The 23,760-nt window shown below is 41.7% G+C and overlaps 1 protein-coding gene across 1 annotated transcript; it reads left to right on the top strand.

Moving 5' to 3' along the window:
- Nucleotides 1-45: 45 nt before the first annotated feature.
- Nucleotides 46-23,320, top strand: ehmt1a (euchromatic histone-lysine N-methyltransferase 1a). The gene is made up of 23 exons (XM_020102373.2): nt 46-229; nt 501-932; nt 2,438-2,549; nt 3,841-3,923; nt 4,117-4,339; nt 4,487-4,632; nt 5,314-5,457; nt 6,432-6,739; nt 6,831-6,911; nt 7,023-7,111; nt 8,089-8,195; nt 8,890-9,012; nt 10,053-10,154; nt 10,265-10,369; nt 11,831-11,985; nt 12,887-13,054; nt 17,499-17,643; nt 18,264-18,341; nt 18,963-19,078; nt 19,936-20,022; nt 20,123-20,201; nt 22,600-22,775; nt 22,880-23,320. The coding sequence occupies exons 2-23, from the start codon at nt 561-563 to the stop codon at nt 22,983-22,985; spliced, it is 3,105 nt and encodes a 1,034-aa protein (XP_019957932.2). The 5' UTR covers nt 46-229; nt 501-560; the 3' UTR covers nt 22,986-23,320.
- Nucleotides 23,321-23,760: the final 440 nt, after the last annotated feature.

Genomic DNA, 23,760 nt, shown 5'->3' with positions numbered 1-23,760 from the left:
CACCAATCTGATGTCCGAACCTAAACCAATCAGAGGCAGGGTGTGGGCGGGTCTCCCTCCCCCCTGGCTGCTGTGGCGTCGGGAGGCGGAAATGGAAACTCCGCGCTTCCTGTTTGCTGCTCCTCATCCTCCCGGGTCCGCGGCTTCAGCTTCACCGACGGACCGACGCTGGTTGGAAGGAAACTCAGCCGTCGCAACTTCCCCCCGCGGCCTCGGCTCACCTTTGTCGGTAATGTTTACCGGTCTGTGTCTCACATGAGTGTCAGTGGTGCTCCACCAGGCGGAGCTCTGCCAGGGGGGGGGGGCAGGGTAAACTTCACTGAGAGCTGGGGATGTAACTTTAGTTTGGGGGCTCGGTTCATTGTCTCGCCTGCGGATGCACGTACTGTAAATGCCGCCCGGTAGTGACCCGGTCCTTCACACGCTCATCCGCTTCACCATCAAGTGTTTGTGTGCGTCAGCTCGAGGTGTTAAATGTCGGAGTAAAACTTCTTCCTCAGGTGCTGCTGAGCCTCCCCGCACTGTGACCAGCCTCCACCATCAGCCCCTCCGGGACAGCGATGGATCGCGGTGGAGCCGGTGAGGGGCCCGGGCCGGGCAGAAGAGCCGCGGCTCCCTCTGTCGGAACACCCGCGGGTGCAAAGGGGCAAGCGGCGCCGAGCGGTCCGAAGCCCAAAATGAAGATCACACCCTTCCACAGCTCGTCCATAGTCAGCAGCGATGGCGCACTCAGCGGCAAGCGAGCAGGAGCAGCTTCTGGGAAACTGATGGCGTCTCCTGGTGGACTGATCCCGGATCCACCTGGGCGTCTGAGCGGCCCGGCTGTCAGGGAGAGACTCGCTGCTGCTGCTGCTGCTGCTGCTGCTGGGAGCTCAGTCCCTGCAAAGATCACGACAGAGGAGAAAGCACATGCAGGTCCTCTTGTTGTCAAGGTAAACACACACACCGAGGAGCCTTCCAAAGCACATTTTCCAGTTATGATTCAGCTCAGCTGTAAAACCTCAACCGCAAGTTCAATTCCCTGTGATGATATCTGTAGGTCACTTTCAGTTTGTGTGCATGGAGTAATAATCTGTTGAACAACACCAGGAAGAGTTTTTATAAGTAAGGGATTCTGACATGGAGCTTTAAAATAAAAAGGGATTGGACAGGTTAAATAAGTATTTATTCAACCTATGGCTCACGTGATGTAATGAAACATTTATTAGTATGTGCATGCATTTAGCTTGTTTGACCATTACAGCATTATATAATTTCCATGCTTTATTTAGAAGGATGCACATTCCAGGAAATACAACATCAAATTTGCCTAAACCATGCTCATAGTTTCAATAATCCAAGTGCATGTATTGCTAATATTAAATGCCAACTTTTATTTGTGTGGCACTTTTCTAAACAAGCATTTTAAATATCACTTAATACTTTGAATATTAAAATTACAAAAGTAATATATAAAATAATACTAGCCAGTTAAAAGGCACTTTAAAAGGGTGTGTTTTTCAGTTGATGTGAAAAGAGAAGAGAAACTAGTTTGACATGACAGCGAAATGCGTCATCACCCTTAGTAGCACATTCAGACTGAGAATCTGTGAGCTGAGCGTTTTCTGCTGATCTCAGTGCGTGTGCTTTTACGTTTGGACTGAGCTGGTCAGAGATATAACATTGAACTAATCCATTTAGTTCTTTTGAAGGGATTTGGAACTGTGTTCAAAGAAAAGGTGATGAATTTGGGATTGTGTGTTCTCATACTTCTAGTTAAAAGGCGAGCAGTTGCAATTGTAGATGATGAATCGCAGAATATTTACAGGTTGAAACAAAGGTATAAATAACTCTCTCCTGGTCAGTGGCAGACAGAAATGGTTTCATTTGAGAGATATCACTCGATGGATAAAAACAGCCTCCAGTACTATTCAAAGGTACAATCTCCGGCACAATTCCCAGCATGGTAGTGACCAGCATGAAGTCAAGTTTTCCACTATACATGACATATTATGCTTTCCATCACTTTCTTTCATATATATGTAATTATGTTACCATAAAAAGAATCCCTGTGACACAAAAGCTCAGGTGTCAGGCTCTAACACAAGGTTCCAACGTTTATTTTCTACTTCCGTTTCAAGCTGATGTCATATTTCTTTATAATCCATGCATGGATCATTCCCTCAACAGTTAACCTCAGTAGTTTTTATGTACTCCAGCATATGAATAAGTGATGGTGCTGGTTTATTTAGCATTAAGAGAGGATGGGCTCTAATTTGAGAAAGGTGTGAAGTCATACTTCTCACTAAAGGCGGACTCAGCTTTAGGGTTGTTTTGAATTTAACTAATATGCAGAAGATGGAGAGTGGACTGTATATGAATAATAATGTGATGTATATGAATGTGCATACAGGATACCACATATCACTGCTTTGTTTTTGTGTTTTTCTCTTCAAAGTCTGCGAGCAGGAAGGCACCACCTCTCAACGCACAGCTTAGTCACAACCACAAAGGCAAAGGCAAAAGCAAAGAGAGGAGAGCTGCCTCCACTTCTGCCAAACCTCCACCAGGTTAGCTCATTCTTTATTTTACAAACTTTATTATTACGAAAGCAGCAACATTGCTATTGATTGTATGTATGTATGTATGTATGTATGTATGTATGTATGTATGTATGTATGTATGTATGTATAGTTGTAACCAGAGAGAACCATGGAGATATTGTGTGTATATATGCTCATCCATGCAGCTTCTGCACAGAATGTCTCCAAAAGTTGAGATTCATTTTCCTTTTAGCTGGTGAAGTCTCCTTATCTGAAGCTGCAGTGATATATATTTCCAACTGATGAGATGAGATGGCTTTATTGATCCCACACTTGGAGATTTCACCTTTTACAGCAGCAGATATCATTGAGGTTTAGTGTTGCAGTAAATCACCTTTTTTTAATAAGAAAAGATGATTATTTTTTACATTGACAGTTTATTCATTATAATTAAATTAGGTTTTTAATACCCTGTTAAATAATCTTGTAAAAAAAACTACCCAGCATACATTTTGAAGAAAGCTCATGGTAATGGTTAAGATTTAAAGATGTAAAATTACATTTAAAAAATCAGTATGTGTTAGCGTTAATATTGTGGCCACAAATTAATCAATGTATGTGAAACACTGATTAATTGTGAAACTTTAGTGGGTCAGAGGAAGTCATCTGAGTAGGTGTTCCTTCAATGTGGCCCCAGACACAATCATGTTCACACTCGTTAAAGAATGTGGCCACGAGTCCCACACCACCTCTGAATGTGGTCTGAGTGATCTGATCTCAAATCTGTCCTCAGTGCATCTTGATTTCTGCAGATCCTTCTGTGCTTTTAGCTGTCTACCTGTGATGGGATCACTCAGGATCAATATTATTTCCTGATTTATGACTGGATAAATTATTTTTCCTTCCGATTCCCTTCATACTTTAGACCAATACCATGAACTTTCTCCCTAAAGTAGTTTACAGTCTCTTTTTTTTCTCACTTGCCCTGTCCTTGAATAGCAGCTGCTCTTCTCTGACTCTGTGCAGCACTTTCCATTCTTTTCTTTCTTATCGTTGCTGATGTTCTAAAATCATCTGCTCTGATTTCAAACATTAATTGTAATACCAATATTGTCATGAGTTGCAACCCATTAATATCATGCTTGCATAGTTTTATTAAATTATATTGTGTGTAATCAGTTTTTCCCATGTGCATTAATCAGTTTTAGTAAAGTGGAGCCTCGATGTAACATGAATCTTTGGGTGACAGGATTTTAAGATGTGATTATTTACTGACAATGAATTGTGGCCTCAGTCTGACCTCTGTGTGCTTTTCTAGCTGTGAAGAGGAAGAAGAGAAAGATGGGAATGTACAACTTGGTCCCCAAAAAGAAGGCAAAGCCTATTAAACAGCAGGAGAAGGCAGGTTCATTTATTTATTTATTCCTGTATGTCAAACCCTCTTCTAACCATTGGCGCATATTCAGAAATTTAAGTAATGTGACCAAATAGGAACATTTATGTAAAATGCACACTATATTTCAAATAGGTGACCCAGAGTTTGTTTGGGGGAGGAATCCTAATTCATACAGATGTCACTCCTCTGTTTATGCAGAAAGAGGAGCCAGGATCTAGTGTGGAGAAGAGCCGAGTTGCAGAAGATGAAAAAGCAATGACTGCAACAGAGGTCCCGACAGTCGCGGAACAAACGCCTGTCAAACATGAATCTCTGCTCGAAGCAGAACCAGGAGAAGGCGGCCATGTCGAGTACACAGAGCTGGCTTTGGAATGTCTAGACCTGAAAGCGCAGGAAAAGCTTCTCTCTCCTCCCCAGTCAGGTAAATATAGCATCTCCGTTGGTAATTTATCCATCTCCTCAATTCACAAAGTCTCTTTTCACTTCATACAGGTCACCCTCTAGGTTGTTTTGTTGAGTACAATATTGATTCACGTGTGTGTGTGTGTGCCTGTAAATGTGGTCACAGGTGTCGCAGCAGATTCCGAGGTGGCAGAATCAGACCTGGCTGAAGAGTTACCTCTGTGCTGCTGTCGTATGGAGACTCCTTACTGTGGAGGCAGCCTGGCCACATTGGATCAGACCTGCATGGCCATGGAGAACATGGATGGAATGGTAATAATCATCGGAATTAACAAAATACTACAGTGCCTCATTTTGCTATCGAATAGACAGATAATCAGAGTCAGTCGGTATTGTCTGTCCCAAGTGACAGAAATTCTCTTTTTGACAGGCTCAACACATAATTCTTTATTGACAACACACAGAACACATTTAAAACACATTGGCACACATCGGCACACATCTAAACCAAATTTCAAAATAAGGCACACAAGGACGGACTGTTAAGACAGGAATTGTCAAAAACAAGCTGAAGTTCTGTGTCTATTGTAAATTGTGATGGGTGGTTATTGTCAAAGAATTAAAGAATGTATTGTAGATGTTTTTTCTGGCCAGTGGGACTTGGTTAACGTCTGCCTGATGGCGGTAACTGGAAGGAGGGGGTGAGATGGGTCCTCTTTGATCAGGGTGGCTTTCTTGATCACTCACCAGATAGGGTTAAGTGTCACATGATCTAAAGCTGCATCTAATGTTGGAATCCAGGAATTGCTCTGTAAGGAAGACAATAAATATTTGTAGAATCTAACTGATGAATATTAAATCTGGTGCTGGTTTATTTGGTTTTAATCTGTATTTCATGTAACTAGTGCATCAATGTTGTTTTAACCCTCTTGTTCACACAACCATAATTGGAGGTTATTTTTTAGGACCGCCTGCTTGTTTGTTTCTCCACAGCTGAGTCGGTGTCCGAGGCGAGTGATGAAGCAGGAAATGATGCGACCGTCCAACACTGTCCATCTACTGGTTCTGTGTGAGGACCACAGGGCCGGCATGGTCAAACACCAGTGCTGCCCCGGCTGTGGACTCTTCTGCAGAGCGGTGAGTGGAAACAAAGCACATCGAGCTGACATTACTACTAAACTCTGCCTTCTTCAACTTGTGTATTTTATCAGGATACAAGAGAGGATTGGAATATAAATGTTATCACAAAGTAGGGCTGGGCAATAAAACGATAAAGATAAGTATCGCGATATAACTTTTCCTCAATAGAAATACAAGACATGGGCAATATGTCGATGGAACTGAATGCATCCATGTTTTGACAGACGAGGACAAACAGCCTTAATAATGAGAATAGCGCCGCTCCGAACCAATCATGTGGCTGGAATAGAGTTACAGCCAATTCAGGTTAGGTTGACGCACACAGAAAAGAGCTAGGAGCAGCAGCAGCACCTGCGCTAATGTTTGGGCTACTGCAGCCGTGCACATGTGTGCGTCAGGAGTGGGAGTGAGGAAGAGAAAATGATGACAGAAAATGTGAATGAAGAAAACATCACAACGAACAGATCTGAGGAATTCGGTAGTGTGGAGATATTTTGGTTATTTCAAGTCTGACAAGGAGTAGTATGCACTGCAAATTGTTTCGAAAGCAGGTTTCCACAAAGATGGGTAATACTACTAATCGACTGATATGAAAAAAATTATCGTGATAAGTTATTTTTTCATATCGCCTAGCCCTATAACTAAGTAACATCATGGCCAGATTTTATCTTACGACATAATGACATGTTTCAACAAGAATGGGTCTCAATAGATTGCTGTCTCCTCTGAGGCTCTAACTCTCATGAAAGCACATTTCAATTCACTAGATCCAGATTTTCATTTGGATCCGCACCAAATTGCACACGTCAATACATATCAGTCCCATAAAGATTTTTTTTTTAAAGATCTGTGAATTATTTTTTGAGGAATCAAGAAAATGTTTTTTTCACCCTAATAAGAAAATGAAACAATACAATTTTAATGCCTGTAATATTTAGAGATTAAATGTCTCCTCCTGGTTTGTCCCTCAGGGCACCTTCATGGAGTGCAGGCCATATGGCAGCATCTCACACCGCTTTCACCGCGACTGTGCCTCCATCTTGAAGGACTGCAGGTTTTGTCCTCACTGCGGAGAGGATGCCACTGGGGCAAAGGAGGTCACGGTGCCAAAGGCTGATCAGTCGCCCTCTGTACCCAGATCTAACCCCAGGTTGTCACTACCAGCTGTGCCCACTGTTGCCACCCTGCCTTCAGTACCAAACACACCTGCTGTTCCACAGATACTCAGGGCTAAGAAGACCAGCGAACCTCGGAGGAGCAGGGATGAGAGCCCGAGCAGGTAAATCACCTAACCTTTAAATATATATAGATAATTCCAGTTTATTACAACTGGAGTCAAATAAAATGTATTGTTTGCTGTCTCTCTCCAGGCTAAAGGGCGAGGCTGTCTGTGCTGCAGAGAGACCTAAAGAGTCCCTAGAGAGCATCCTCATAGCACTGGATGATGAGAAGTAAGGCCAACCATGAAATATTTTGATATCAGTTTGCAAAAAAGGTGCAGCACGGCACCACAGTGTGCACTTAAATATAAATAATTGATAGAGACCTTTTATTGTTTTTAGCCTGAAACCAAAGAAAGTGAAGTACCCCACCAGACAGCTGTACATCTCTGCAAAACAAGGAGAGCTCCAGAAGGTCATCCACCTCTTAGGTAACTCAAATATAACAGAAAGTGGCTTCAGCTAAAGAACATGTACACAGAGAGCACTTTATTAGGAACACCGTGCTACTTATTACAGGGGAGTTCCTCCCTCAGTTTTGCTGCACATTCATGCCAGTCTCTTGGTCAACCACATCACAAACACGGTACTGGATTCACATCTGCTGAGTGGAGAGGTCTCTGAAGTTCACTTTCATGTTCATGAAAGCGGTTTGACACTTTTACTTTGACATGGAGCATTAGCCTTCTGGGAGTAGCCATTAGAAGATGGTGAACTGTGGCCATAAAGGGATGAACATGGTCATGGAACAGGTTCAGTCCTAGAATTAACATCAGTCTTGAGAGATCTGATCACAAGTGGAAAGTGCTAAGTTCTGTTCACACCTGCCATTAAAATGCATTCTGAATGTGTCTCCTGTGACCACTTGTGATGTGATCGCAGTCCCTGTTTGTGAAGAGCAACTTACGTTTTTACCAAGTCTACCCAGAGTATACAGATGTGTCCATTGTCACTGTTTGTGTCAGTGTAGCTTTGTCTCAATTCAGGGGCCACATCCTCATCCTGTACACAGTCAACGTTGGCTGCATCCTTCGTCGGCTGCATAGATTGATGGCCAAACCACATTACAACAATCCAGACCTTGTCACCCTCACATCCATCGCCAAGCAACAAAGCTACAGACGAGAAAGTTCTTTGGTTGATTAAAAACGCTGATGTTAGCTGTTCGATTGAGTGCTTACATTTAAAACTAAATTCTTGCGTTTTCGCCTCGCTTGCTGACGCCATTTACCTCTTTTGAAAACCAGTTAGTCATCCGCAGCCTCAGAAGAAATCATCCAACCAGGCTATTCTAATGTTTGATGTGAACATTAACTCAATCTGTACCTGTATTGGCAGGATGTTATACATCCTGAAGGATGAGTGCATATATTTTATATACTGCACTACTAACCTCTGTACATTACAGTTGCTGGAAAGGACCCAAACTTTTTGATGGATGGCCAAAGCAAACGCACTCCACTTCATGCGGCAGCTGCCGAGGGTCACCAGGAGATCTGCCACATGCTGGTTCAGGTGAGAAGACAGAGTTTCACCACAGGAGATACATCAGTTCTCTCTGGCCATCAACTCCCAGATGGGTGTATTTTTGTTTGCTCCTCTATCTTAAGGCCTTGGGTTAAAAGCATTTAATCTTTGGAACCTCTATTGTTAACAGCTAACAGCTATGTTTATATTTAGAGTTCCAGTTATTTATAAATGACATTGAGGTCATTAAAATATTCCATTTTGGTAAAAATAAAATGATGACAAGTTGTGAGTGGGATGCAGAAGAGAGCATATCCTGTTTGCATAATCCAAGGTTACAGCGACAGGTAACTGTAGCTTTCAAACAATGTTGATTTGTGTCTGTAACAACTACAGTTTCAGTGGGAATGAGACAAGCACCATTCATTCCAATGGTGTTTTTTGTTTTATTCATTCATTCATTTATCAGTTTGAAAGTACGGATGGTAGGCTGATATTGGAGAGAGATGTTCGTGTTGTGGTGCAGTCCCTAACCCAGTTTGCATTATCATCACAATATATGAAAGGTGCAGAGCTTATTGGCAATTTAAAAAGTGCTTCCAGCTGCATTCTCACCTGCTGGAGAACGATCCTTTTCGTTAGGAGTCCTGTTAAATGGTGAATGGTGGTGAACTCAGTTGATGACAATATTCCACAGTAATTAGTGATGTTGGGATTCTGTGTGTCTGTGTCAAACACCAAGGCTGGGGCCAACCTGGACATGTTTGATGAGGAGCAGAGAACACCACTGATGGTGGCCTGTGAAAGCAACCATCTGGACACAGTGAAGTATCTGCTCAGAGCTGGAGCCGCCATCAGCCACAAGGTGGGTGGACACGCTCTCAGTCATCGTCTCTCATACCAACAGGATGTGTGCTCATTTCAGACTCCATCACTCCGTCCGATCTCACTCAAGCAACTGCTCCAGATCACCAAATAATTATTATTTTTACCACCAGAAATGTTTGTTGAGTTTGACTCATGACATCCAAGCCATTTTACATTGAAAGAGTTGAGCATGGGATTATTTATATACAATTTTGGTCAGTGCAACTTTTTGTTCAACGTTTTTTATGATAAGAATTCCCCACAAACAGATGTAACAGGTCTATATATATATACATATATGTCAGTTTTCAGAGCTTTGATATGCTTCTGACCAGGGACATGTACAGACATTTTGGGGGGCAGGGCCTCCGATGAAAAAAAGGGCACTTCTCATAATTAGTTATAAAAAAAAAATGTATGTCACTGTTATTAAAAGTGTGCTGTCATTTACACAATATGGTTTTCAATTCATAAATCAGACTACATCAGTTTATGACAGTGCTCTCCACACTGATTTCACATTCATTCAGTTTAGACTTGTGTGCTGCACCTAAGGCTTAAAAGGACAAACTCTGATTACAGCCTTTATCTGTATCAAGGTGGCCCCACCTGAAATGTCCACAGCTCTGGTGCTCACCACTCTGCAGGAGACGTGGAGGGAGGGAGGGTAGAGACTAGTCTAATCTCCCGACCTGATATTTAGATGTTTCATTTAATCAATATATTTGTTGATAGGTGACAGGTTGACAGATTAAGTATATAGATTCCTCATACACATTAGATCAATAAAGTCGTTTTCAGACATGACCTCTGAAGAATGTCCGCAGAATTGGTTCTGGACTTTCTCCAGAGGTTGCCTTTCACACACCAACAACTAATACGTAACCTAATCAGACACCTTCACAACAACACGTCCTCATATCCTGTTTTACCCAAATGTCTCATGCGGTCCAAACACCAACCAAATGTCATTTGTGAACTCTAACAGTGGCTGCTGCAGTGCAGTGTTGTTCAATGTGCATCATGTTGTCATCCCAGGATATCATGGGTTTCACCTGTCTGCATCTGGCAGCTAAACTGGGACATTATGACATAGTCCATCATCTTCTCTCCAAGGCATCCAAATACATCAACTGTCAGGTAAAACATACATCAGTGCATCCACTTACTGCTGGAATAATGCTGGGCAAGTGAGCAGTCACGTGTTAGTGTCACTGTTTGCGTGAGTTCTGCGGATCATGTCTGTGCAGGATGACGGGGGATGGACTCCCATCACCTGGGCCATCGAGTACAAGCACAAGGAGCTGGTCTACCTGCTGCTGGCCAGAGGTGCCGATGTTAACGTTAGAGACAAGGTCAGTTCACAGCTCTACCACACACACATATACACTCTGTTTTCATATTTTATAACTGATCAAGAATAGCTCTCTGACACGTTTAATCTCAAGGGGTGCATTATATTCTTTTTTTACCACTGAACAGTAAAATTTAAATAAAGTACGATGGAGAGCCAGAAGGGCAGCAGCTGCTGTGTCACCTTGATAAAGAATATGAAGTAGACCTGACTCATTTTATGTGATAATTAAAAGTTGGAGTTTTTTCAAACAGGAAGGTTTCATATCTGTATCAGTGTGCTGTGTAGATAAAGTAAGGGAAGCCTTAGGGTTAGGGCCTGTGTGTATGTCTATATTGGTCTTTTAAGATCTTTTTTTACTACTCAAAGCATTGTATTGTTCCTGTCTGTATTGAATAAGTCCTTGAAACATTCACAGTGTGGGTTTGATCAAATATATGAACAAATCTAATTGAGTCAGGGTCCAGTAAACCTGCAGGCAGTTTGGAGATGTATGTTAGAGCGTTTGTTATGAGCATGATGTTTGCTGATGTGGACAGAAGAGAGAAAAGATTTCAGAAGTCCTAAAATCAAGACTTTTGCATAAATCTGGAAAGGTTTACAAAGAGTTAAGTTCTTCATCCCTCCACAGTCAAAGTTGAATCAAGTGCAACTGTTCTTTGTTGTAGATACTTGAATATATTTTTCCCTCTAATCCAAGAGGCTTCTTCAGTAAGAGGAGAAGTTACAGGTTTCTAAATCAGTTTAAAAAAAATTAAATTTCAGCTCTATTTTGAATTTATGAGTTTGACTGCTATAAGTCATCTGTTCTTTTTTAAATACTGATATTTTCTTTCACCTATCACTTGGACCTGCTGGGAACCAGTTAGACATGTTACACACCATATTCAGTAAAACTGAGTACACCCCCATGCAACATCTCTCAAGTGATAAATATTTGTGTTGTTTTTAGTTAAAGTGAAGTGTATGTTAAAACACTGCCCTTTGGTGTGTATGTACAGTTGCAAACAAACACACAGGTTAGACAATATTGAAACATCCCACAATGAAACTTAAATGTAACAAATGTGTGTACATCATCTCAAGAATCCTGGCAGGAGAAGAATGTAAAACCACACAAGAGGTTTTAAAGGAGTAAAAACTTTGACGGGGCCTAAATCATCCCCTGACCTGAATCTAACAAAACACCTCTGTAGGTGAAGGTACAGCAATAAACCCTTTCCAGCAAAGGGTAACTGAAAAGAATCATGTGTGAAGAATAGTAGAACACAGATTAGTGTTTATCCTACAGACAATGTTTGGACTTTTTGCCAAATTAAATAAACCAGCACTGTTTGCCTCACACTGAAAAACCAGTAATTGCTTTTTAAAATAGACTTGTAGTTTCTACGCATTTCATTGGAACCCCTGCTTCTGTCAGGATACCACGTCTGTGCTGACCTGTGATGTTCTCTTGCTTCAGGAGGAGAACGTCTGCCTACACTGGGCAGCTCTGTCAGGCTGTGATGACGTCGCCCAGGCTCTGCTGGAGGCTCAGTGTGACCTCAACGCCATCAACATTCATGGTGACGCTCCGCTTCATGTCGCTGCCAGAGAAAACCACCTGGAGTGTTTGATGTGAGTGTTTGGTCCGGAAACAAGTTTCACTCTGTTACACATACATTTTCACAGTTTGTACACTGAATACAATGCAGTCAACAGGTGGGTGTAGAGGATATATAAAAGGATGCAAGAGCACACACCCTCAGTGAGGTGCAGGTGGAATACATGTACAAAAGTGTATCGTGTTAATAATGGTACAAAGTCGATAGAGCTCATTCCATCCATTGTTTGACAGACAACACGAAACAGCCAATGAAATGAGAACAGCGACGAACCAATCGAGTGGCTGGAATAGAGTAACAGCCACGTCAAGTTAGGTTGACACCCATAGCACAGAGTGTAGGCGTAGCAGCAGCAGCACACGTGCTAAGGTTTGGGCTCCTGCAGAGAGGTGGACTGAACATTATCGATTCATTTTTTCCGCTACGTTCATTGACGGTTTCCACCGCTGAATAATAATAACACCACTGCTTTAGGATCAGTACAGACGCTCATTAAAAGTCGTCCTGTATGTGTCAGACCTGCGCTCACTTTACATTTTAACAATAAACACCATCACTGATCACAAGTTATAAGGAGACAAAACAATTTTATCCAGGAACATAAATATGAATTCAGCAGGTTTTCAGTTTTAAGTGTGATTATTATATTATATTATTATATTATCGTGATATATATTGACTGGGGAAAAAAAATCCCATATCGCTCATACGGTAGAAATTGTTGTTTCTACCCTATGTGCTGAGAAAAACTCTTTTAAAGCAGGATAGAAACAGCTGTTTATGATCTATGCTTTGATACAACAGGTGGTTGTGTTTTTAAACTCTCTGTATTGTCTTGGTCATATGTCACATTGTGCGTCAGACGTTATTTGACGCAGTCCTCACATTTGTAGTTAACGGTCCTCCATGTGCAGGTTGTTTCTGTCTCGTGGAGCGGACGTCACTCTGAGGAATAAGGAGGGACAGACTGCTCTGGATTGCTGCGTCTATGGCTCCAATGTGTGGACCGCCCTCAACACCAACAAGAAGCTCACCGAGGCCCGCAGAGGCAGGGACTGTCGAGGAGAGAGGCTGCTCAGCAGGTAGACTGCACTACTATCGTGTGTTGTTGTTGTTGGCGGCGTGTGTTTTGCATGTATGTATTTACATGCTATTTTGAACACATATTGGTGCCATCTGCTCTCATCTTTGTTTGGGTGATTTGTGTTTGCACTGTTCCTTTGTGGGCTGAAGCCTCTTTACATTCTTATGAAACACTTTGAAAACACTTCTGACAAACACCATGACTAATATAGGGTTATATGATATCATAGGATATCATATTAGAGTGGGATTATACACTCACCGGCCACTTTATTAGGCACACCTGTTCAATTGCTTGTTAACACAAATAGCTAGTCAGCCAATCACATGGCAGCAACTCAATGCATTTAGGCATCTAGACGTGGAGAAGACGACTTGCTGAAGTTCAAACCGAGCATCAGAATGGGGAAGAAAGGGAATTTAAGTGACTTTGAACGTGGCATGGTTGTTGGTGCCAGATGGGCTGGTCTGAGTATTTCAAAAACTGCTGATCTACAGGGATTTTCACACACAACCATCTCTAGGGTTTACAGAGAATGGTCCGAAAAAGAGAAAATATCCAGTGAGCTGCAGTTGTGTGGACGAAAAAAAAAACACACGATGAACCTTGAAGCAGATGGGCTACAGCAGCAGAAGACAACACCGGGTGCCACTCCTGTCGGCTAAGAACAGGAAACTGAGGCTACAATTCACAGGCTCACCAAAATTGGACAATAGAAGATTGGACAAACGTTGCCTGGTCTGATGAGTCTCGATTTCAGCTGTAACATTCAGATGGTAGGGTCAGAATTTGGCATTAACAACATGAAAGCATGGATCCATCCTGCCTTGTATTAACGGTTGAGGCTTTGGGCCCTTACTACCAATTAAGCATTGTTTAAACGCCACGGCCTACGTGAGTATTGTTGCTGACCATGTCCATCCCTTCATGACCACAGTGTACCCATCTTCTGATGGCTAATTCCAGCAGGACAATGCACCATGTCACAAAAGCTCACATAATCTCAAACTGGTTTCTTGAACATGACAATGAGTTCACTGTACTCCAATGGCCTCCACAGTCACCAGATCTCAATCCAATAGAGCACCTTTGGGATGTGGTGGACAGGGAGATTTGCATCATGTGCAGCCGACAAATCTGCAGCAACTGCATGATGCTATCATGTCAATATGGACCAAAATCTCTGAGGAATGTGTCCAACACCTTGTTGAATCTTAATTAAGACCGTGCCAGCTTTCACTTGTTCATTGGCGGAGTGCAGCCTGGCCGTGGGGCACGTGGTCGGCCACAGCAGCATTAAGTCCTCTGCTCGGATGAACAATGCTGTGGTCATCTTCGTAGACAACGTTGAAAAGGCCAACACGTTGGTGGAGAACGGGATCTTAGAGAACAATACGTTTGTTTTATTTTCTGCTTCTCGTCACACACAGATGAAGTGCTTGCACGGGAGTTAACTCAGCATGGAAAGCTATTTTCCCCTCAGGCTTCAAGTCTCCTCTGTTAAAACATGTAGTGTCACACACAGCAGCTACACATGATCCTGAACAATCAAACAGTTCTTACAGAGAACAAAGAATGTGGAAGGGGTGGAGGATTACTTCTCTCTCCAACTCTGCTCGACTACATGAGAGCAGTAAAGGAAGTGGATGTTTCACTGACCAGGGGCCTCATTTATAAAACAGTGTGTGGGATTCATACTAAAAGTGTATGTGCACACAAAAGCAAAACAAAACGGATTTATAAAACCCGAACGCAGTGTTCACTTTATAAATCTCACTGCACCTGGAAACGTTTGTACATGGATTTGCCTTGTATCCTGCTCTCCACATGCCCACATCCAACTACAAATGGTCAAAGCACCTCATGAATAATAAATTATCCTGCTGATTGGGTCTCTGCAGTGAGTCATGACAGAGGCATGGCATCAAGCGGTGTGAAGAGGAAGCGAAACTTCCTGTCACTGACATTGAGGTGATGAAAAAAAGATCACTTCACATTGAGGAATGTTCCTCACAGACGTGAGGGGACTCGTTGAATCGCCTGTATGTATTTTAATAATCCAAAGCTGTTTCAGAGACAGCTGTGAAGTCCCCAATCTATACAATTTAACAGAGTTATTATTATATGCTTGTGTTTGTACTGGGATGGTTCGCTTCCGTGGGTCGATCTCATACTGGACTCAGTTCAGCACAAATATCACAGATCACAGTTCTTTAGAATCTAGATCAGCTGATCATTTATCGGTGAACCCTCATTTCCTTCTCATCCTTCCATTAGCGTGCATCCATCATGCACGCAAGCACAACTAAAGCTGTGATTTTTAATGTAAATGATGAAGTGGATCATTAATCTGCTTGTCTCCAAAATGTTCATACGCATGGGTCAGAGTTTGCGTGGAAATGCGCACATTTTTCCCTCAGTTAGTTTTTTTTATAAATTCCAATGTTTGTGTGAGAAGTTGCGTACGCACGTTTCATGCCCCGTTTTGTGCACACGCTACATTCTAAATTAGACCCCAGGAGATGTACAAACTGAGAAAAATTGTCACAAAAATCAGACAAGAGCTAAATAATGAAGATGATGCTGAGTAAGATTTTACACCCTAAATGTAGGTCTGTGTTTCTGTCATGTTTATTTTCTTATTATCTTTTACCTTGAGTCGTTTTAACATCAGCACGCTGAATATAAGTGGGGCAAGAGATGCAGAAAAAATTAGCTGTAGATGGTGATGAAGATTTAAGAAGTAGATGTGATGTTCGTGCAGGGGACTCACAGTGACAGTGTCAACGAGCCGGACTGGAGGGGGAGGTGGGGCTGAGTCAGAGGAGCACCACCAGTGGGGGGTGGGCATCCTCTTGGAAAATTGGTGTTTAAGATGTTTTATATTTAGGATTTGAATTGTACTGAAAATGGTTTAATAGACAGGAATCACTTGGAGCCCCACAGTGCATCACAGACTGCACCGAAGCAGCTACTGGAAGCTGGTGATTTAGTGGATGTGTGGAGAAGGATGAATGGTAATAAAAGACAATATACCTGGGCTCACGTTCGAGGGAATTTAATATCCCTGGCTGGGTTAGCTTGTTGGTTTTATGCACCACTCCCTGATTATCTGTAAGGTTTTTATTGCAAATATAAAATCTAGAAGTGCATACTGGCATTTTAACACAGCTATTTTATGTGACTCTAATTTTAAGCTCTTTTGGAGAGGTTCTAAGAGCAGGAAACTAAGATTTCAAGTGTCTGAGGCAGTGGTGGGATTGTGAGACTAAGCAGCTCTGTCAGCAGTACACTGTGTCACACAGGATATTACCTGATCTCTAAAATCATGGAACTGCAAATCTTAGCAAAATCCACTTGAAATCAAAGACGTATTGAAGATCTCAAGTGTAAAATATTTGCTCTTACAGACCTATTAGACACTGAGGTGCCAGGGGGATGGTCTGGTCATGGTTCCAGACTGCAGTGCTGATTGATGCGCTTTCAAAGTTCTTCATTGGTCTTGAGAAGAAGAATGGACAGGGCAGGTTTACACATTCTCTGTGTTCTGCTGATGGACAGGAACTCAGAGAATCTAATGAGGATGAAGTACTCTTTAGATCCTTTTGTGGAGGCAAGGAACATCAGGTGGACTGAGAGGCTGGAGGAGGAGTGGAAACTCCGGAGCAGACTGACCCTTTTCCAGAGCAGGGTTTTGCCTGGATTGCTTCTCAGGACTGTTATTAAATGTGACGGACCGTAAATATGTGGACTTGTACACAGTCAAAGGAAAAATTGTGTATAAGTATTGTTTGAAAGCTTTGAACAAAAGTAAAGTGGGAGAGTGGACTCGGTAAACTGGATGTGGACAGTGGTGGGAAGCTGGCATGAGGGTTTTATTTAAACCGCCTGTGGTGTGGCAGAGACTGTTTTTCACTGCTTTTATGAATGCAAATTCATTTATTCTGGGAGCCGGCTATAAAAAAAACTGAGGCCTCTAAGTGGCGGCTCCTAAATCTGATTGTAGGAGAGGCCAACTCGTCCAATTACAGCAGCAAGAAGAACAGAATGGAGGGCAGGAAGGGGCAGGAGACACTTCCTGTTCATCTCATTGGTGAAAACCAGAGTCTGGATTGATTTTAGATTCTTTAAAGGAATTAGTAATTTAGAGGGGTTTATCAAAAAGTGGTGCTCTAATGATGTGTTCTGTGTCAGGTGATGACTTACTATAATACTGTTTAAGTAGGTGTTGAAATGCTCTGTACAGGTTTTTTGTGTTATAGTGGATTGCAGGTTTTTAAAATAAAGGTTTATTATAAATCGAAATAATCTTTCTCTCTCTCTCTCCCTCCCTCTCTCTCATAAATTCCACATTATGTTCACATTACTGTGATATTCTCTTGGTACAGATACAGTATATTTTGTATATCTGCAGTATATTCATATTTTCTTTTTCCTCATAGGGACATTTCTCGGGGGTACGAAGCAGTTCCTATCGCCTGTGTTAATGGTGTTGACAGTGAGCCCTGTCCTGAAAGCTTTAAATACATACCAGACAACTGTGTCACCTCCCCACTGAACATAGACAAGGACATCACTCACTTACAGGTGAGACTTCCGCTCTCTGTATCGTGTTTGTTACAGTATTCCACAGGAGACAAACATACACGTTTGATGTCTTTTTGTGTGTTTAAAGAATTGGTCTAGTTATAACTTATATTCTTCTTATTGTCAACAATTCCCACATCAACAGTGAAGTGCACCCACTAACAAGCATTGTGTGTGTGGATCTAAAGCCTGATACATCTAGTTCCTTTGTGCCACAGAGCCGCATTGTTGTCTAAAAACTACTACAAATATTCCTGTGAGGGGCAGTGATAGAGGTCTAAGCTAATTTTGGGAAGTACGACTTTCCTACATGGGGAATGAACTGGGGGCCTTTGCACCTCAGAGAACGTTACATACTGATTGGGCCTTTATCACATCCTGAGAATATAATATCACAGCTCAGACGCTAGGATTCAATCGTCTCTGAGCCTGCAGGAGGAAGAACTACAATTTGACCAAATATCCAAAATCAACTTTTTATTGTTCTCACTTTTCTTTGTTCTCTCCACATGTGTTCTTGCTATTGATTGAAATGACATTAAAAGTGATACAGTGATTTAAGGTGTTAGCTAGAAAATCAAATACCTGACTTCTAATAACTCATTATTTGTGTCATTCAGCACTGCAGCTGTACAGACAACTGCTCATCCAGTACGTGCATGTGTGGTCAGCTCAGTCTGCGATGTTGGTATGACAGTGTAAGTTCACACACACACACACACACACACACACCTACATCAGCATTATTTATATAACTAGATTACAATTGGGGCTACTTGTAACTGTCAAATGATTTATCTTATCATGTTTTTTACCCTGAGCCTTGTGTGTATAGACAAAATAACGGTGAATAGATTGACAAACAAATATGAAAAAATATGAAAACTTTATAAAATTGTCTTGGTATTTATTCTTCTTTTTCTGAGAACCATAATCTGCTTTAGCTTTGTTCAGAAACAGAGGGTTAAGGGTTCAAACATGTAAATTCAAATCAAATCTCTAAATATTTCTTTTTCTTTAAATATTTCTCACACGTATTTTCTTTTGACAGTCAGTAGAGGAGAGGCAGACAGAAAACAAGGAGGAAGGGATAAGACATGCAACAATGGTCCTTGGCCACAATTGAACCACTGAAGTTCTTATGTGGCAAGCACTGTAATCGTTCATCTACCTGAGAACTTGTCTATTTAGTTTTTGTAGAAAAAGTCAAAAGGAATAAACAGCTGGATCCATGCAAGCAGAGGGCGACATGTCAAAACAGAATATTGTTTTCTTTTTCATCCTGATGTCTGATGACATGTCGGATGGTGTGTGTGCAGGAGGGTCGTCTGCCTCTGGACTTCTCTCAGCGGGAGCCCCCAGTGCTCTTTGAGTGTAATCATGCCTGCTCATGCTGGAGGACCTGCAGGAACCGAGTGGTCCAGAATGGACTAAGGTAATGTTCCACTATTTGAGATGTTGATTTCCAAATAAATCCCACTGAGTGTTTTATTGCCCTAAACAAAAAAGCCCCTTTGGAATTATATACAAAGCATCAGCAGTAGTTTTCATTAGCAATAACGTAATCCGCAAATATAGCTCCAACATGGCTTCACTGCTGGGGGGGCAGATTTGAATATTCTGAGGGTATAGAACAAAACTCCAAACCATAGAGACCTTTAGGTTATACACAGGGTTTAGGTAAGTACTGGACAGTAAACACCGGATGCTATGATGCTTTCTTTAGTTGCTTAAATGGATAGTTCACTGAAAAATGAAAATTCACTCATTATCTACACAGACTATGCTGATGAAGTGTTTGAATCCACAAAACATTTTGGAGTTTCAGGGGTAAGCAGTGTTGCAGCCAAATCCAATACAATTGAAGTGGTTAAATGGTGATCCATTTTTCAAATGTATAAAAGCGACAGAAAAAAAAACGTGAGAAGCCTGGATACTGCTTAAAACAGAGACTTTTGGAAAAACTGCTGATCCTGTTTCAGTTTAAAAACTGAGGTTGCCCAAGTTTGCTCCCTGATTGGTTCTTATCAGTCAGGACCGGTTACAACTCAACTAAAACTTATCAGTTTGGACGAGCGGCACAGTCTATGCAGCCGGGGCTTTTGTTCAGGCCAGTGGAGAAGCGAATCAATGCTCTCTTCCAGGAAAACCATTGGCTCAAGTTGCTTTTCTCTTGTGAAACTGTTTTCCTGAATTAAATCAATGCAGTCTTTTCTCTTAATGTTGCTCTGAAGTGTGCTACCACTTTGTCAGCTGCTGGATTAGATAACCACTTTTTGTTGTTTGTTTCAGAGCCCGGCTGCAGCTCTTCAGGACACAGAAGATGGGCTGGGGAGTGAGGGCCATGCAGGATATCCCTCAAGGAACCTTCATTTGCGAGTGAGGACAGGTTCTCATGAGAGAAATGGCTGCACTCAGTGTTTTACAGCATGAAATATTGAACAGAAGCTGTGCTCTGAGCTCTTTAAATCCTCCACAGGTACGTCGGAGAGATCATCACTGACGCAGAGGCTGACAAAAGGGAGAACGATTCTTTCCTCTTCACCCTCGACAATAAGGTGATTGAATAAGTTGACTCCGATTTTTAAAGCTGCACTGCTACTGTACACACACACGATGATAAGACACAAGGGATACAGCATCAGGAAATTGTATCCCAAGCAGAGCAGTAAAATAGATCCTTCATTTAAGGTTTATATAAATGTATAAATGTCAAGGATGGTATTCGCTAATAATGTTATAAAATGTAGTTAAGGAGATTTTAGTAGGAACATGTGAAACCAATCATTTAAAAGGAAGACAGAAGATTTGAACAAGTGAGAGATTATATGGATCAAACATTTAAAGGTAGTTTCTTTCAATCGTGGAGATTTATACATAGACTGTTTAGTCTTTGCTGTTGACTTAGAGACTTTAGTGACAGAAAAAGTTATATAGTCTCAATTCACAATTTTAGGTGAAAGGTGCCATAAAGTAATTTAGGTAGTCTGAACAATTGAAACTTATCCATTTGAAAATAAACTGAAAGGGAGAGGGAAAATGAAAGGACAACAAATCAGTATATTAACCATACTGAGGGGGAATATTAGTCTTAGATGCAGCATGATATACAACATCAGCACTTTCTAATATTAATAGAGTGTTCACTTCTAGTTTCAACTATAAATAGATAAAATTGCCACTTCCCTCCATCAATCTACATTCAGTATCACATAATGACGATGATGAAATGTATTAAACATTGCAGGCTGAAATCTCTTATTTAAGTATTCACATCCTTTTCTTTGGCTCCGAACTGAAGGCGAGTCCTCTTCAGCTCAAACTTTCCTTGAGATCTCTGAACTTGACCTGAGTTGGCAAATTGAACTGACAAGAAATAGTTCACAATCGAAATAGAAAAATCGTTGGAAAGAATGTCCACAAACACAAGGTCGTCCAGCTTAACAGGTAAAGGAGGAAAGATGGGCCTCGGTCAGGGAGTTGAACGAGAACCCAACGGTTTCTGTGACAGAGATTCAGGAGTCCTCTGCAGAGTTTAAAGCTGCTGCAAGGACGACTAAATAATTGAACTGTGGGAAGAACTCCACACACTGCTCGGCACCTGATTAACACCATCACTATGGTGAAGCATGGTGGAGGCAGCATCATGCAATGAGGGCTCCTCTCAGCAGCAGGGACAGGGAGACTGGTAAGTACAGAGTGAAGGATGAATTGAGCCGATTACAGAGAGGTCCATTAAGAAAAACCTGCTCCATAGTGGAAATGACCTGAGACCGAGGAGAAGGTTCATCTTTCAGTAAGAGAATGACCTGAATCAAACAGCCAGACAACAGTGGAGTGTCTTCAGGACAAGTCTCTGCCTGCATAGAGTGTCCCAGACAAAGACTTCAACCACATAGAACATCTGTGCAGAGACCTGAAGATGCAGCTCACGCTGTTTTCATCCAGTCTAACAAAGTTAGAGAGAACCTGTCAGGAAGACCGAAGTCAACTGCTCAAAGCTACACGTGGAAAGAATACAGGAAGCTGTAACAAAATAAAGGCAAAAGGAGCTTGTATTAAGTACTGAATTAACACAATTTTATTCGATTTTTAAAAACATGTCTCACTTTGTCATTGTGATTTATAGAGTGTACATTGATGAGGGAAAATGGAAATGTTTTCCATTTAGAATTAAATCTACAACACATTGTAGTATGAAAACTCTGACGTGCTCTGAATATGACCTGAAGCTACTGTAGGTGGTAGACATTTCATGAGAACAGCTGGAGCGTGTGTGTGCTCTTATGTTTGGTCAAGAGGTGGAGCTCCAGGGCTGCTCATCAACACACCGACCAGTGTTGTCTTCATGTACATCAGACTGTGGTTGATGTTCTGATGAGAGTTGGACTAGTTCTTGACATAATTACTGAGGTTTGAGTTCTCTGTAGCCATTTGTTCCTCTGAAGTATCTTTAAGAAACATGTTATAACTCAGCCCGTGTATTTGTCCATTCTGGCTCGTTGTTCTGCCTCTGGCATGCCCCTCCCCTCTTTGGAGGCTGGAAACACTTCATTATCTACAATCCTTGGGACAGTTGGGACAAGAGGAGCCCAGAGGAATTTTATTGAAACATAATCCCTCATATTTTTCCTATTGTGGGCACCTCCTTAGTCTCTGGCGCACAGAGTGGGAAACCCAGTTTGAGGACCTCTGCAGCCGGTACACATTTTAAAAAATCAGGTCAGGTTTGATCCAGAGATTTGTTCATCATTTCCCTGAGTAATTCTAATATACTCACTAAATGCACTGTGGAGCCTGACAAGAAGCAACGTGAGCAGTCGGACAAACAGGCTGGAAACAAACGACTGAGTCGTCAAACTTATGTTTAGGTAGACAATAAGAAATGAACCAAACTGTTTTCAGACCCACTTCCTGCTTCAATTTAAAACCCTTTGTGGTTCTCATCATGTGCAGGTGGGGGATGTACACTGTATTGATTCAAGACTTTTTGGCAACATCGGCCGCTTCATCAACCATCTGTGTGAGCCCAACCTGCTGGCTGTGAGGGTGTTCACCATGCACCAGGATCTACGCTTTCCCAGGATAGCCTTCTTCTCGAGTAGGCCCATCAAAGCTGGAGACCAGATTGGGTGAGTGTCAGACCCCCCCCACCCCCAGCTCTCTCTTCTGTCTTCCTCTTCAGTCAATGTCAAAATCATGATAATCTGATTGACTGGGGTCTCCTTCTCTCCAGGTTTGACTATGGTGATCACTACTGGAGGGTAAAGAGCAAGTACTTCAGCTGCCAGTGTGGTTCTGTGAAGTGTCACTACAGACACAAACTCACTGATGACCACTGATCTCTCTTTCTGCCTGAACACATTCTGCCCTGTCTAATGTCCGAAACAATGCCCTCTGAGCCAGATACAACACACAAGTTGGGTAAGAACCAGGATGCAACCTATTTATATGAAGACTGCAGCCTGCCGCCAGCTAGAAGTACTGTATATGAGAGAAGGTCCAGCTAGTTTTAATGAGTCAAACAGATTATTTTAACAGTCAATGATTTTTCTTTAATAATGCAACCAGTTGTATTTGTGAATTACTGCAGTAAGATAATGTTTTTGGTAGTCTGATCTCTCCTATGAACCTTTTACTACTTGTCTTCTTAGTAATTAAACACCTTTTAAAAGCAGATTTCGTCATGTGTTTTTTTATGAACTTGTTTGGCAAAAAGTCGCAAAGGCATGTCTTCTTACTTTGCTCTCAGGTGAGCCGTCTTCACTGGAGCTGCTGAGATAATAGAGATGAACAGTCAAATGTGAAATTACAGTCTTTGTTCCTCTTGTCACTGATCCTTGGAACATACAGACCTTATTTCCTCATGTATTACAAAGATTCACCATCCATTCATGGAGTACAGGTAATAGAAAAGCAATTAATCATCTGTTTAATAACTGTTACCACATGATCATCTTTCATGGAGACCCTTGCAGGTTCAGTGTGTTATTTCAGAAAACCCAGCTCTTTACATTTCACAATATGAATGCTTTTTTCCAAATCACCTCTCTTATTCTTTCCAAATAAGGATTTTTTGTCTTATTTTCAGATGAATTCACTGATTCACTTTTTCCA

The sequence above is a fragment of the Paralichthys olivaceus genome, chromosome 4 (genome assembly GCF_024713975.1).
Source record: "Paralichthys olivaceus isolate ysfri-2021 chromosome 4, ASM2471397v2, whole genome shotgun sequence".
Lineage (NCBI taxonomy): Eukaryota > Metazoa > Chordata > Actinopteri > Pleuronectiformes > Paralichthyidae > Paralichthys > Paralichthys olivaceus.
The sequence above is the reverse complement of the archived record's forward strand: the minus strand, read 5'-3'. Positions and strand labels throughout refer to the sequence as shown.